The 14,809-nt window shown below is 57.0% G+C and overlaps 7 protein-coding genes across 7 annotated transcripts; 3 read left to right on the plus strand and 4 right to left on the minus strand.

The window, feature by feature from the left end:
* Nucleotides 1-547: 547 nt before the first annotated feature.
* EX895_002867 (uncharacterized protein) lies at nt 548-1,495 on the minus strand (the record flags this gene model as incomplete). The annotated part of the gene is made up of 1 exon (XM_029883465.1): nt 548-1,495. The coding sequence occupies one exon, from the start codon at nt 1,493-1,495 to the stop codon at nt 548-550; it is 948 nt and encodes a 315-aa protein (XP_029740142.1).
* Nucleotides 1,496-3,308: 1,813 nt separating this feature from the next.
* EX895_002868 (uncharacterized protein) lies at nt 3,309-5,312 on the plus strand (the record flags this gene model as incomplete). Its single annotated transcript, XM_029883466.1, has 1 exon — nt 3,309-5,312. One exon carries the CDS (start codon nt 3,309-3,311, stop codon nt 5,310-5,312), a length of 2,004 nt encoding a protein of 667 aa, XP_029740143.1.
* Nucleotides 5,313-5,625: 313 nt separating this feature from the next.
* On the plus strand, nt 5,626-7,056 carry EX895_002869 (uncharacterized protein; the record flags this gene model as incomplete). Its single annotated transcript, XM_029883467.1, has 1 exon — nt 5,626-7,056. One exon carries the CDS (start codon nt 5,626-5,628, stop codon nt 7,054-7,056), a length of 1,431 nt encoding a protein of 476 aa, XP_029740144.1.
* Nucleotides 7,057-7,310: 254 nt separating this feature from the next.
* On the minus strand, nt 7,311-9,749 carry EX895_002870 (uncharacterized protein; the record flags this gene model as incomplete). The annotated part of the gene is made up of 1 exon (XM_029883468.1): nt 7,311-9,749. The coding sequence occupies one exon, from the start codon at nt 9,747-9,749 to the stop codon at nt 7,311-7,313; it is 2,439 nt and encodes an 812-aa protein (XP_029740145.1).
* A 461-nt stretch (nt 9,750-10,210) lies between these two features.
* Nucleotides 10,211-11,056, minus strand: EX895_002871 (uncharacterized protein; the record flags this gene model as incomplete). The annotated part of the gene is made up of 2 exons (XM_029883469.1): nt 10,211-10,872; nt 10,957-11,056. 2 exons carry the CDS (start codon nt 11,054-11,056, stop codon nt 10,211-10,213), a joined length of 762 nt encoding a protein of 253 aa, XP_029740146.1.
* A 630-nt stretch (nt 11,057-11,686) lies between these two features.
* On the plus strand, nt 11,687-12,387 carry EX895_002872 (uncharacterized protein; the record flags this gene model as incomplete). Its single annotated transcript, XM_029883470.1, has 2 exons — nt 11,687-11,768; nt 11,852-12,387. The coding sequence occupies 2 exons, from the start codon at nt 11,687-11,689 to the stop codon at nt 12,385-12,387; spliced, it is 618 nt and encodes a 205-aa protein (XP_029740147.1).
* Nucleotides 12,388-12,610: 223 nt separating this feature from the next.
* On the minus strand, nt 12,611-14,353 carry EX895_002873 (uncharacterized protein; the record flags this gene model as incomplete). The annotated part of the gene is made up of 1 exon (XM_029883471.1): nt 12,611-14,353. One exon carries the CDS (start codon nt 14,351-14,353, stop codon nt 12,611-12,613), a length of 1,743 nt encoding a protein of 580 aa, XP_029740148.1.
* Nucleotides 14,354-14,809: the final 456 nt, after the last annotated feature.

Genomic DNA, 14,809 nt, shown 5'->3' on the forward strand with positions numbered 1-14,809 from the left:
CGATCCGAGCAGAAACGCGAGTTGCACTGGGGCCTCTACGGGAGCGAGCAGAGGGCTGACGGGGATTCCAGTGGTACGCAGCGATAAAGCCGCTAACCAAGCATGGCGCTGCAGTGAGGTAGAAAGCTGTTCCCGACTCTGCGCGATGTCAAAAGTCGCGTGTGTGATGGAAGTTGACAAGGTGGTGGTGGGGGTGAGTGGAACGTGCTCCGATGCAAGACCAACATGCAAGCTGCAGCTCTGGCCGGCGTGTCTTGGGACAGATTCGGTTCCTTTGGCGAGCGAACAAACGACGCGCTTATTCAGATTTTAACACGGGCCGGTGCTGAATTGAGTTGTTTTGAGGCACAAGAGTGGGCAGAGGCTTCTCGCTGTGACAACCTCGGACCCTGAATTCTGCTATCATTCTCTGCATGCAGATCACCCTCAAGACAGCAAGCTCAATGCTGCCGATAGATCGAACAACACAAGGGCACCTTGAATCTTTGGCAATGAAAAGACTGATTCTACATGATCAAAAACCAGCAGTTGGCAAGAATTACCAACATCAAGAACCAAACCAGCTGCCGTGGGAGAGGTGCATGACCTGGCCGGTCATCAGGTTGGAAGAGCCAGGGTCGGCGAGGTAGACGTACGTAGCTCCCATCTCGGCGGGCTGACCGGGACGACCGTGAAGGGGCGCACCGCCGATACCCCAACCCTCCATGTTGTCCTTGCTGCGGCTTGCCGGCTGGAGTGGCGTGTAGATGGGTCCAGGAGCCACCGCGTTGACGCGAATGCCTTTGGGTGCGAGCTGCAAGGCCAAGCTTCGAGTGAAGGCGACGAGAGCCCCCTTTGTGGATGCGTACGGCACCATCTGAGCCGATCCTTTGTATGCTGTCACCGAGGACGACTGGATAATGGTCGATCCGCGTTTCATGTGCGGCAGGGCAAACTTGGTGATGGCAAAGGCGCCGAGCACGTTGCTGCGGAAAGTGCTTTCAGCGACGCTGAGGTCGGTGTCCTCAAAGTTCTTGTCGGGCACCTGCTTTGCAGCGTTGTTGACAACGATGTCGATGGTGCCCCACTTTTCGAGATGCTTCTGCACGACCAGCTTGCAATCCTCCTCCTTTTCGAGGTTGCCCGGTACGCGCAAGATCTCCTTTGTACCCATGGGCGCTTGCTTGACCAACTTTTCCACCGCATCGGCATCCTTCTCCTCCTCGGGCAGGTAGGCGATTGTCACATTGGCGCCCTCACGTGCGAAGAACAGCGCAGCGCTACGACCGATGCCGCTATCGCCGCCCGTGATGATGGCCGACTTGCCCTCGAGCTTGCCGCTGCCCCTGTATTCTTCGAGGTAAGGCTTGCCGTTGTTGTCCCACTTTTCGACCTTGATGTGCTCGGCGAGCGGCTCCATCGACTGGTCCTCGCCGGGGAGCTCTTGTTTTTGACCCTTGGGGTAGTAGTTCGGGTAGGCGGTGACCACCTGGTCGTCGTTCTGCTGCGAAGACATAGTGAAGTTCGAGTAGCGAGGAGAGGGTGTGGTGCGCGGCAAGGGAGCTTAAGAGCGGAGGACGGAAAGATGGCGTGTGACGGTGTTCAGAGACGATCTGAGCGTGTTCATACAAATGTTGTCAAGAGGAGCTCAGTGGCGGAATGGTTTCGAGAAGGGGGGAATTGGCTATGCGTTCGAAGCTCGTTCATATATACACGACATTACTGGCGCCGACACTTCTTGGCGCGCTTGTCATCCGCCGTTTGGAAGAAAGCAGGATGAGCAAGCAAAGCGGTATGACACGCTCATTGCTTCGCCCAGGTCGGCAGAGTAGTCTGCTGAGTGAGAAAGGCCAAAGAGTGGCCTGAGCATCGTGACCATAGCCAAGGAGCACGAGATGGCTCCACATGGCGTTCGATGGGTGTCAGCAAGGACAGGGTCCTTTGACCGGTCGCTTGACGAAGAGTTGCATGCGAGGAAAGCAGCGGCATCATCATTTACAGCACCAGTGCTGAATCATCGTGAGCGTCATTTCACGCCGGCATTTTGACAGAAAGTGGAATTTCTGACCCAGTTTTTTTCTGACAGGTTTCCGCAGGAATGGCTTAACCGTGTCTCTGTCTCTGTCTCTTCGATGAGACCAGGTCTTGCCGCAAATCGAAACACCAAGGCAACATCAGTCTTTGAAGATGCGTAATTCTGCGATGTCCATCCTCTTGAGTTCGCGTGGCAAAGAGATCATTAGCAGGACGGCAAAGATTCGCTAATGCAAAGCAATGCTAGACTCTGGTCTTTGCTCGAGTCAGTGTTGCAGTCGAATGCTCCTCGATGTCCCATTGGGCTCTAGCTCAGGAAAGGTGACTCGCGGAGCGGCTTTTGTCTTTCACCAACCAACTCTGTCTGCATCGTCTCAGACAGGACAACGAATGATGCTCAGCCGCGGAGAGAAGTCGAGTCAGAAGCAACAGCGAACTACGAGATGAGCTCAGAGTCACACGCAGATGGCAACTACCGTTGTTGGTTGCTGCTGGCCGTGGTAATCAGCGGCGAACCCGTTAGCGGCGTCGTGCGACTCCGCAAGGCAGAGACCTACGGTGGCTGGCAACGCCGTGTGCTGCTCCTGTTGGTGTTGATGTGAAATGGCAATTTTCATCGCGACTGAGCTGCTGCTACAAGCTCAAGAGGTCACCGAGCGCTTTCATCTGGATTCTGAAATGCAGGGTGTTGCTGCATGGCAACGCGCCGGGTTGCAGCTTCAGCTAGCTCCACACTCTCCGCCTAAGGAATCAGAGAAAAAAGGGCTGCATTACCACACCCGCGTTCGAGTGGCGCGAGCGAGCTCGAGCTCGAGTCTGTTCTGCGCAGCCAGTAACGAATGCCGGCAGCAAAGCGCAGCCTAGTTCGCCGGCTCAGGGTCGTCGGATGCATCCGAGAGCATATAGCTTCCCAATCCTCTCTTCTCGCCACATCGTCCCATTCTCACACTTGGATCGGAACTGCCACCAAGACCGTCTATTGTACGCTACTTTCAGCTTCGACATATCACATGCTGATATAATCGCAAACGAGCGCGCGGTGCCATCCTCAAGACTTTCCGTTCATCGCCGCATCAAGTCAGGTCGAGTCATCTCTCGTTTGGTCACTTTTAAGCTCAAGCCTTCCAATTCGAACAGCACTGTGCCAGGCCTCATCCAACATCTCCTCTACTTCTTAGGATATTGGGAACTTCTGGTCTCGGTTCAGCGCCGACATTGGCCATTATTCTCGACATTACCGCATCGCCATCACATCCGTGATCTAAATCACGCCGATCTGTCACACCACCCTCATCATGTCCGCCTCTTCCGCTGCGCCACAGAAGAAGGCGCCCACAATAGACGCCCTTACTGCCAATCTTCACTCCACCAGCCTTAGTGCCTCCAATTCGAACGCATTCGATCCTCGCGCTCTCTCATCTGCCGACCTCAAGAAGCTCCTGCTCGAGCCAGTGGATGACAGCACTAGATCGATACCGGCGTCATTACCATCTCAGCCTACCCACACGAGCTCCTCTTCGAACAACGACGCCGCCGCCAAAGAGCGGGACCCCCCCTCCACCGCTGAACCCCAAGCCAAGGGCCTTGTTAAGTACATCGCAGACCGTGTCGCTTACGAAGGAGGCGAATTCGTCCTGCGCATCGGCACGCCTGAACCTCGAAACGATGCCACCATCACGAGCCTATTCACCGAAGATGAGCTGTCATTTGCCATTGCGAATGTGATCAAGGCTGCTAGCTTATCTGACGCCGATGCCAGTCTTCTCCACCAGCAGGCTACAGAGGACGGCAAGGGCAGGTCCGCCCACGTCCTCATCCGCAGAATTCCCGCTGGTGCCGAAGAGCTGGTCGAGCTACGTATTGCCGTCATTGGCAATGTCGACGCTGGCAAATCCACGATGCTAGGAGTGCTCACTAAGGGAGGTCTCGATGATGGCAGAGGCAAAGCCCGTGTCAACCTCTTCAGGCACAAGCACGAGGTCGAGTCCGGTCGAACTTCATCCGTCGGAATGGAGATCATGGGCTTCGACTCCAAGGGAAAACCTGTGCACAACGTCGTTGGTCCTGGGCAGGAGCCTGGACGCAAGATGTCGTGGGAAGAGGTATGCGCCAAGTCCAGCAAGGTCATCTCCTTCATTGATCTCGCTGGGCACGAGCGTTACCTCAAAACGACGGTCTTCGGCATGACGGGATGCCTTCCTGACTTTGTCATGCTGATGGTCGGTGCCAACGCGGGCCTCATCGGCATGTCCAAGGAGCATCTCGGCATTGCTCTGGCTCTCTCGGTGCCCGTGGTGGTGTGCATCACCAAGATCGACATGACGCCAGCTCATGTTTTGGAGACGACGCTCAAGCAGCTCACCAAGATACTCAAGTCGCCCGGCTGCCGCAAGACGCCCGTGTTTATCAACGATATGGGTCAAGTGGTGGAATCGGCGCTGCGACTCGAGACGGAGCGTATCTGCCCCATTTTCCAGATCTCCAACGTTACTGGGCTCAACCTCGATCTCTTACGCAGCTTTCTGAACATCCTACCGCAGGCGAGTGCGGCCAAGTTCCAGGTGGATCAGCCGTTTGAGTTCCAGATCAGCGACATCTTTTCGGTGCCGTTCGTCGGTACGGTTGTTTCCGGGGTTGTGCTGGCGGGCAGCTGCAAGGTAGGAGACTCGGCGCTGCTTGGGCCAGACAGCTTGGGCCAGTTTGTAAGCACCTCGATCCGCAGCATTCAGCGCAAGCGCGTCCATGTGGACGGAGCCACAGCGGGTCAGAGTGTGTCGTTTGCGCTCAAGAAGATCCGCCGCAACCAGGTGCGGAAAGGCATGGTGATGGTGGCACGCACCGAGGTGGCGCCCAAGAGCTACATGGAGTTCGATGCCGAGATCCTGTGTCTGTACCACTCGACCACGCTGTCGGTGGGCAGCTGCATGGTACTGCACGCTGCGTCTATTCGACAGACGGTGCGCATTGTGGGCATCGCCAAGCTCGACGGTCAGCCCACTATCGGTCCCGGAGCAGGTGGGGTAGATGCGCATGGAGGCAAGCCGGTGGTTCGTACGGGCGACCGTGCCAAGCTGCGTTTGCAGTTTATCCGATACCCCGAGTACGTCAAGCCGGGCATGAAGCTCATCACTCGCGAGGGGAAGACGAAGCTCATCGGTGTGGTGCGTGCTGTAGGACAGTCTGGGCCGCTGAACGGTGGGGGGGCTACTTTGGGTAATGTGGCGGGAGCGGCGGCGAATGTTCCACCTGCTGCGCATGCCGCTACTGCGTATCCTGCGCCGGCACTTGGGGTCAAGTGAGCCGACTGAATCCTATTTGGCTCCAAAACCCAATTCTGAAGCTGATTCCAGGGTGTGTCGTGTGTGGTACAAGCAGCGGTGGTCTTGTGAAGATAGGAAGGATTGAAGACATGAGAGCGAAGACAAGCGGTATTATGTAATCACATCAAACCGCGGCCTGAAAGGGTCTTAAATTTTCCAGAAAAGCGGAAATTTTGGTGCAGCAGCGTTGGCAGCCAAGTTGAAGTTCTTCTTGAATTTCTTCGTGATCCTCTTGTTCTGCCTTCTGCCCTCACGACATCTACCATCACCCACCGTCTCTACACACTCTACTATGGCCGCCGCATCCTCATCATCAAAGGCTTCGAGCTCGAAGCGCAAGACGCCAACAGCCACCGGTAGCGCTTCCGGTAAAAGCAAGAAAGCCAAGTCGGCCTCGAGTTCGACGGGGGACGAAGCGTCGATACCGCTAGGAAGGGCGCTGGCGTCTACGGAGAAGCGCGTTCGGGATGGCGCCGTTCGGTCACTGACTGCGTACTTGGCTGAAAACGGTGCGCATACTATCGGCGATCTGGAGCTGCAGAAGCTGTGGAAGGGTTTGTTCTATTGTTTCTGGATGTCGGACAAGCCGCTCATCCAGCAGCGGCTCGCAAACGACCTCGCGCAGCTCGTGCTCGTCCATCCTGCATCTTCCAGCTCCACCACGGCGGAGGGGGAGTCGACGGAGCGCGCACTTGCAGGGCTGAAATTCCTCGAAGCATTCTGGGACACACTTGTCGCCGAGTGGGCCGGGCTGGACAAGCACCGCATCGACAAGTTCTACCTGCTGGTGCGCAGGTTCGTTGCAGCGGGTTTCCAGCTGTTGGCCGAGGAGAAGTGGAACAAGGCGGCGGTCAAGAGGTTCCAGCACGTCCTGGGCAAGTTCGAAGCAGGCGTGTTGAGCACCAACGACCCCAAGGTGCCCGATAGCTTGACATACCACTTGTCGGACATCTACCTCGACGAGCTCGAGAAAGTCATCGAACAGCTGCACGACGCTGAAATCAACAACGAAGATGACGAGGAAGGAGAAGACGGGGAGCTGCCGTTGGTGCCGACGCTCGAGCTGTTGATGCCGTTCGTGGATGCGCTGGCAACAGCCAAGAGCAAAGCCATGTACGACAGGATTTGGGCCAATGTCTTTGAGCCGTTGCTGGAAGATACGCTGGTAGCGTCGGCTCGCGATGAAGGCAATGTTGTCTTCTCTGACGAGGACCAAGACAATGATGACAAAGAAGAGGAGGAGGAGGAGGAGGAGGAGGAGGAGGAGGAGGAGGAGGAGGAGGAGGAGGAGGAGGCGGGAGACGAAACGACCAACGGAACCGAGTTCCACTCTTTCGCCGACGAGTCCGCCCTCGCCCGCAACAACGACGACTCAGACGACGACTCGGAACCGTCTCTCCCTCCCTCTGATTCTGGCGAGTCGGACGAGGATGATGGGGCAGACGTCCGGTACCCACTCCTGCTCGCCCTCTCCGCCGTCCCCACCCCCACCCGCACCAACAAGGACGTGCAAGACGATGACGACGACGAGGAGCTCGACGAAGCCAGCGTCGACGTGGCCCTCGTGCTGCGCAAAGCCATCTTCCAGGCGCTCTTTACCGCCGCATCCCGCAAGGATGCTACGGAAGCCAGGCGTAGACTGCTCTATCAGCTCTGGAGGGACGAACAGGATCGATTGAATGATCTGCAGGGTGACAGCGACGACAACGAGGACGAGGAGTAGGAAGTCTGGAGCCTTTTGATCTTGCTGCGAATTCTGTCATCTCAATGCACAACCTTGATTCACATCTCCGCTTTACCGCTTTGTGTGCGTTTCCGGTCGAGTCTGTGAAACATTCGGACACGACTTGCCTTCCCTCGATAGTTTCACTTCGTCGCAACTCATCGCCACTCACGCCCTCATATGCACAGACGCACCTTCAGTCACCATACGCAGCTTACAACCTCGCCTGAGCATTCAAACGGCACGGGTTTTGTTCATTTCCAGTTCGCACTCAGCGCATGCTCCTTGAACCACTCCTTGCCCTTCTCCTCATAGTCCTGCCGGGTAATGGCGGTGCTTCTGAACGTGTCGGCCTCGGCGACACTCCACCGCGCGGCGCCCTTCCACGCGTCAAACCTGCGATCGCTCGCCGGCTTGACCTTGACCAGCACGCTGCTCGGCTGGATCGCGCGGATGCTCGAGTAGAGTCTCTGCTCGAAACCCTTGTAACCCGTGTGCCGTCCGGTGACAAAGATGTTCTGGAGCATGCGTGCGCGCACGTCGGCGTCGAACGAGTGCACGACGTGCGAGCAGATCTCGTCGAGCCCGGCCTGGTCCAGCCCGGCAATCGACGGCTGCCACAGCACCTCGGGCACGCGGATGCGCTCCACATTGAGGTGCAGCTGGTGCTGCCGCTTGATCGACTCCGGATCCGTATCTGGTTTGTTGGGGTCCGCAGAGGCGTCGGTGTCTTTGGCAGCGAGACCGACCGTAGGCGCGATCGACGCTTCCTCGCCTCCGCCGGGTCCGTTGAAGAACGTGAGCGTCAGACGGTTCTTGCGAGCCAGGCGGGCGGCGTACGTGTCGTCCGGTCCGAACGTCGGGTCGAGCGTGAGCAGGCGCGTCTCGATAGCAGAGAGACTGTTGTACGCGTCTTCCTCCTCTTCCGAATCATCGGCGTTTTGGATCTCGCGGTAGATGGCCCAGTCGTCGTCGTTGGCGCCAAACGTATCCTCATCGCCACCTTTCTTTCGCTTTCGTCCGCCCGTAGGCGTAGCACTGCCACTCCCCGGCGCATCCGAGGCGAGCGCAGTGATATTCTTCATCCTCTGCTGCGCCGCCAACGACTTGCGATCCGAGAGCATCTCCTTCATGCGCTTGCGCTCCTTGATGCGGTTGATGGCGTCGTCGTACTCCTTCCTCATCTTGGCCGACCACACTCTCGGGTTGTTGATTCGTTCGTCCTCGTCGCGCTTCAGCGCTTCCTCCTCCAATCGCTTCTCCTCGGCCTTTTCCGCCTTGGCACGCAGTCGAGCATCATAGCCAGCCTTCATCAGCTTCTGCTTGCGCTTCTCTTTGATGCCTTCCTCGTCGAGATCAGCATCGGGCACGTCGATCAACGGGAACGTCGGCTCCTCCTGCTTTTCATCCTCGATGTACTCCTCGCCCAGCTCCTTGGCGCGGAATCGCTTCAAGGCGCCCTCGATCTTGTTGATCATCTTATCGAGCGCGCCCTCGTTGTCAAACCCGTCGTTTTCAAGCCGCTTGAGGTATTCTGCTTTGCGTTCCTTGCCCTTGAAATCGCGCAGCTGCTGGTAGTACTTGAGGTCGTTTTCCTTCTGCATCATCTTTTCCAGCCGCATCTTGCGTGTCTGCTCGCGCAGGCGGTCGCCGGCCGCCTTGCGACGCTCTGCCTGTGCGCGCAGCTCCTCTTCAGACTTCTGCTCGGGCAGCGCATCCTGATAGGGGAACTGGACGATCACGTCGGATCGCTCCATAAGTGTCCATGTGGACGGCGCATAGGTCTTGTGAGAGGCAGGCATCATCGCCATGCCCTTGATATCGGAAGCATAGTCGGATGAGACGTAGCAGAGCTCTTCGAGCATGTTCTGCGCCTGCCAGGGCGTGACGCGCGTAGGGAAGCCAGGATACTTGAGCTGTATCAAACGCAGCAAAAGATCGGAGGCTTGCGCACCGCCCCATGCGAGGCGCTTCGAGTTGGTCAGGATCCCCTTGCCGGCAACAGTGGGAATGACGACGGTGCTGGAACGACCGGAAGAGACGACGAGCGCGTCCGGACCGACGTCGTTCTGGTACGCCGAAAACAGGCAGTCGACACCGTAGTTGACCGAGGGGACCTGGTATGCTTCGAACATGAGCTCATTCATAATACCTCTGCTGTACGCCGGATTACAGAGCGTTTCGGTCATGCAGATAGGATGCTGTACTCTATCCGTGTCGATGCCGAGGTTTGAAAATGTATAGTCGAGGACGATTTCCATGGCGTCCCAGCCTGTGACGACGTCGCTGTCAAAAGGGCTGCGGATGGAGCTGCGTGAAAGACCGTCGGCGTATACGTCGTTTCCCACCAAAAGCATGGTGTAGCTCTTCTTGCGGTCGCGCACTTTGGAGATCAAGTTGTCGTAGGCAACAAATGGCTGCTGGGAGAAGGTGGATGGATCGGTGGCATCCGAGAGCGCAAACCCGGCGCGAAGCTCGCTGGAGCCATTGTCGATTACGATGGGGCAGTCCGAGTTGTAATAGGTGGAAGAGCGGTAGGCGAGCTTCGGCACGGGCTTGGGCTTGGGAAAGTCAGTGGCGACATGGACGGGGACATGTTCGAGAGGCTGATACGGCGTTGACGAGGACGAAGAGGACGCAGTGTCGTTGGACGACTGTGGCATCCGGTCATCGTGAACAGCGACCGGGGCCATGTTGGCGATGGGATGGGAGCAGCGCGTGGCTCCGAATGAGCCAGTCGGCTTGGTAGACCGGCTTGGTAGACGTCGCAGCAGCTGGTCACAGGCTTTCAATCTGTCGGAGCACGACTCGTCTGTTGAGAGAAGCGGGGGTTGGTGATGATGATGATGATGATGATGATGATGATGAGCAAGTGGTTGCAAGACCGATTGGAATATCGAAAGCTCCAACGAGCAATGGTCGGAAATTCCGAAATCCGTGCTCTCTCTCACTTCGAACCCTGATGCATTCATTGCATTCCGGCTGGCCCGAAAACGCGTTTCGTGCGGTGCGCAACAGCAAGGACCTCATCGTTTTCATGCCGGATCTCAAGGCGGCTTGGTCGTTGCTCTCAACAGCAGATACTTTGTGCATGCCAATGTCAGGGTATCATTGTAGAAGAAGCGTTCGAACTGTCAGAAACCTCAGCGCGCGCTCACGATTTGGTCGTGGATGTCGCCGAGGGTGACGGTGACCCAGCACTTGGAGCAGTCGGCTGCGTCGAGCTCTCCCTCCTCTTCCGAACTTCCTCTAGCCAGATGGTGCCCTCGTTCATCTTTTCGGCCTCTTCATTCATCCGGTCCAGCCAGCGCTGCAACAAGCTAGCGTTGTCCTTCTTCAGGTCCTGGTTCCTCGCTTCGATCTGGCTCAATTCGAGACTGAGCGTGGCCAATTCGTCTTGCAGGATCTGAATGCCTCTGTCCTTCTCTCCGCCTGCATGTATTAGATCATCCGCCTGTCGTTTGAGCTTCTCATGTTCGAGCTGAAGTTTGGCGAGCGCTTCCGACTGACGACGCGCCTCGTCTTCCTTTTCGCGGTGCGATTCGCTCATGAGCAGCAGACGCTGTGCATTTTGGCCTTGCGTTTTGTAGAGGGTCGCCACCTCATCGCGCAGGCCGGAGAGCTGCTGCTCGAGAGAGGTAATGTAGGCGAGCTGAACCGGGTTCGCCGCCGCGCTGGACAAAGATGAGGGCGAAGATGAGCCTGCGACCGAGCTCGATGTGCCCGCAGCTGATGCGGATGGCGCAGTGGCGGCCGCATTCAGAAGCGCTCGATTGCGCTGCTTAAGTAGACGCGTCTGTTCAGCAAGCTTGCGATCTGTTGATTCAAGAGAGTGAGCTTCAAAAGTCAGCTTGTTGATCGTACAATAGAGGCCAGGTGAAGCGACGAGGCAGAACCCACAATGTTGAAACACGGCATCGTGTTGCTTCTCGAGAGCATCGCGTTCCTGTAATCGTAGGAAGATGGCTTGGTTCCAGTGCGTTGCTGTTGCTGCCTGCATCTCTGCTTGCTTGTGTGCGAAGAGAAGGAGGTGTGGTGTGCCGTTCGAAAGATCGAGCCGAATGGGTTCAACTTTCAGTTGCGAGTCTGAGCGCACTTTCAAGGGTCCAAGCTGATGACTGCGCTCGTGACCAAAAAAAGGCGACGAATGTGTTAGAGCCCTGAACCTCTGAAAGCGTGCGACTCGAGCATGACGAAAGCGAACGGACGCCTGTGAACACGGCCAAATTCCACTGTTGTGGGCTCACACACGCACACACATGCGTCACAAAAATCAACGGGGGGAGCTCAGCATAGCAGCCGGCGCGCTTTGCATCGCCCACTCGACACTCCACTTTCGTAAGTGTACGAGATACAGGGTGTACGGTTGCTAATTTTTCATGATTCAGGAGGCGTATCTTGCGTGTTGATCTCTCGCACTTTTTATCGCTGCACACACACTGACCATCGCTGTCAGCTTTACCACCACCACCACCACCACCACCATCATCGCCTTCTTAGGACGTACTCGCTTTCGATTTCAAGCTTGGTCGACGCCTTTGCATCGGAGAACCACACGATCGACACTGTCTGGCTCTCGACGGATCTCTACCACCCCTGCTGATCAACCAACCCAACACGTTCGACAGCCATGGCTTCACGTAAGAAGGTGCTCCTCAAGGTCATCATCTTGGGAGACTCTGGTGTCGGCAAGACATCACTGATGAACCAATGTAAGCATGCCTCTCTTTCTTCGTTCAACATGACCGTTGTTCATACTGACCGTTTCCCTATGCACCACTTACCCTCCAAAAAGATGTCAACAAACGCTTCTCGTCCGCGTACAAGGCCACCATCGGCGCAGACTTCCTCACTCGCGAAGTCATGGTCGACGACCGACTCGTCACTATGCAGCTCTGGGATACCGCCGGTCAAGAACGCTTCCAGTCGCTCGGTGTCGCCTTCTACCGGGGTGCCGACTGCTGCTGTCTCTGCTACGACGTCAACAACGCGAAATCGTTCGAGACGCTCGATTCGTGGCGCGACGAGTTCCTCATCCAAGCCGCACCGCACGATCCCGAGAACTTCCCCTTTGTTGTGCTCGGCAACAAGATCGACGTCGAAGAGAGCAAACGCATGGTCTCGCAGAAGCGCGCCATGACCTGGTGCCAGTCCAAGGGAAACATCCCTTACTTCGAGACCAGCGCAAAGGAGGCCATCAACGTCGAGCAGGCGTTCCAGACCATTGCGCGCGCTGCACTCCAGCAGGAGGCCGAGGCCGAGTTGTACGCTGACTACCCGGACCCGATTCGCATCGACCAGGACAACCAACAGAGCGGTTGCAACTGCTAGATTCACACACTCCGCACTCTCTCTTTGCGTCTCATATTGATACCTTTCTCAACAGCCGCCGAGTGTTTCAGAACCTCCTCGGACATGCTTTGTTCCTTCACCTTTTGTCCCACTCCTTCGCTCATGTTTTTATCCGGACTGCTGTCGGGTTCTGCTGTGTGAAATCATGCTGATAGAAGTGTCGCCGAGCGAGTGTGCTAGTAGTACAGATGCGGTGTGGGGATCATGGGTCGAGGCGGGAGCGTTTGCGATCGGACTCGTGGTCGCGGCTGCTCTTGCTGCTGCGCTCGCTGTGGTGCTGCCCATCGCGGTCGCGCCGTTTGTGCCTGTCGCGGCTGTCGTCGGAGCGGCGGCGGTCGAAGTCCCGGTGGTGACGATGGCTGCGGTCGTTGTCGTGGTGATCGTCGCGGTGGGTTCGATGTTCTTCGTGTCGGCGCGAGGAAGACGAGGAGGGTGGTTTGTGACGGTCTCGGTCGTCTCGTGAGGTGTGTGGGCGCGAGTCGTGGTGAGAGCGTCGAGATGATTCGTCGTCGTATCGACGGGAGCTGCGGGAATGGGTGGCTGGTCGGTCGCGATCGTATCTGCTCGAATCATGTCTAGGACTCCTACTTCTGCTGCGTCGTCTGTGCGAAGAATGTTCCTGGTCCTCTGCGTTCGCTGACTGACCCCACTTCCGGCTGCGCTCTCCTCCTCCTTCAGGCAGCTCAGCTCTGTTCGCGCCACTCCCCCCTTCGCCTCCGCCCACCTCGGGACAATCCTTCCTCACATGTGGACCACCACACTTGAAACACCCCTTGGAACCCGACGCCCCACCATTCACATCCAGCCGCATCGCCGACTTGCTCGTATCCTCATTCGCCAGGTGCGTCCACTTGCTCCTTCCTTTGACACCGTAGTTCCGGACCTGCATCATCTTTGGGAGCTTGCTGACGTCGACGTCCTTGGTGGTCTTCTCCGTGTAGTCCCTCTTGAGAATATCCATATCCTGAAAGAAGGATCCCTTGTGGTAGTACTTCTGCATGAAAGCCGGGTTGCCACGCTGTTCCTTCTTCTCGGCACGTTGCTGTGCAGCTCGTTCGCGACCCCGGCGCTCCTTTTCCGCCTCGGGCAGCGAGCGGAAGGTCTCAAGCTCCTGCTGCTCGGTGCGTTTGGCGAGGAGGGCGTCGCGATCGCGCTGGAGACGTGCGAGCTCGCGCTGGCGCCAAGCTTCGAATTCGGATTCAGGATCCAGTCCGTCCGTGTCGTCGACGTCAGTAATGTGTGTTTCGGCGTGCTCCTTTTCGGCGAGTGAACGCTTGATGGTGGCAGCAGCGAGGTCGTGCGCTTGTTTGCGACGGGCGGCGGCCTCGGCTTCGGCTTTGGCTTCTGCGTCTGCTTCGGTCTGTTGTTGAGCGTCTGTAGAGGAGGATGAAATGGTTGTGCGTGCCCGTTTGGGAACAAATATGGGCTTGAGCATCGGTTTGGGTGCAGGTTCAGCCTCGTCGCTTTCTTCTTCCGAATCTGTTTCGTACTCTGACGAGTCGCTTGCTGGGGCGGTCTGCTGCTGCACAGATGCGGGGGCACCTGGCTTGCGAAACACAGGCTTGGGTGGCTCCTCATCTGTATCGGTCTCGTACTCGGACGAGTCGTCGTGCTGCTCGCCAGGTGCATGTTGGGAAGAAGCAGCGTGCAACCGCAAATCGAGCTTCTTACTGCCTGAAGCTGCCTCGTTGACGACAATGCCTGCCGTCCTTCGTTGTTGATATCCAGCGGCATTCAGAAGAGCAGTAGTCCCGGAGGAAAGGTCTGTAACACCGATCGGACCAGCGTCGTGGTCGGCCTTGTGGTCATGCCCGCTATCCGATGCGTCCGAGTCCGAGAAGTCGTCAAGCGACGCTCCAGCACCGAGCGGGGCTTTGCCAGGACGGTATCTCGCCGCAGGCCGGGACACCCTGGACGCCTGCTTTTGCGGGGCCGGAGGCGCCATAGTAGAGCGCTCCGATTGCAATGCTTGACGCTGGTAGTGCTGCTTTGCTGAGGACTGTGTATGTTTGAGAAGCAAAGCAAAGTGAGTCTCGGTGGTTCTCAAGGATGCTACAGTAGCAACGGAAGTCGGAAATCAAACTCCACTTTTCGAAAATTTATGAAAGCAATTTGTGGAAAGTAAGAGTGTAACAGCTCCAACACATTTCCGCTCTCAAACAGCAAAAGCGCGTCGTCGTCGTCCTCATCAGCTCTGCTCCTGCTTGAGTCGAGCGATACATTTGATTCTGACATTTGACTTGTATGACCACACGATGGTCATGAGTGTTCGACCATCTCACTAGCCACGCTTCTTGTTCCTGAAGTCTCAACTGTAGTCCAGTTTGAGAAAGCCAGCCAGTTTGCTCACTCAACATAGCGAGGCTCTTTCAGCTGCAGCTTGCATCGCAGCTTTGATCTT

Source organism: Sporisorium graminicola, chromosome SGRAM_18 (assembly GCF_005498985.1).
Source record: "Sporisorium graminicola strain CBS 10092 chromosome SGRAM_18, whole genome shotgun sequence".
NCBI classification, from domain to species: Eukaryota; Fungi; Basidiomycota; class Ustilaginomycetes; order Ustilaginales; family Ustilaginaceae; genus Sporisorium; species Sporisorium graminicola.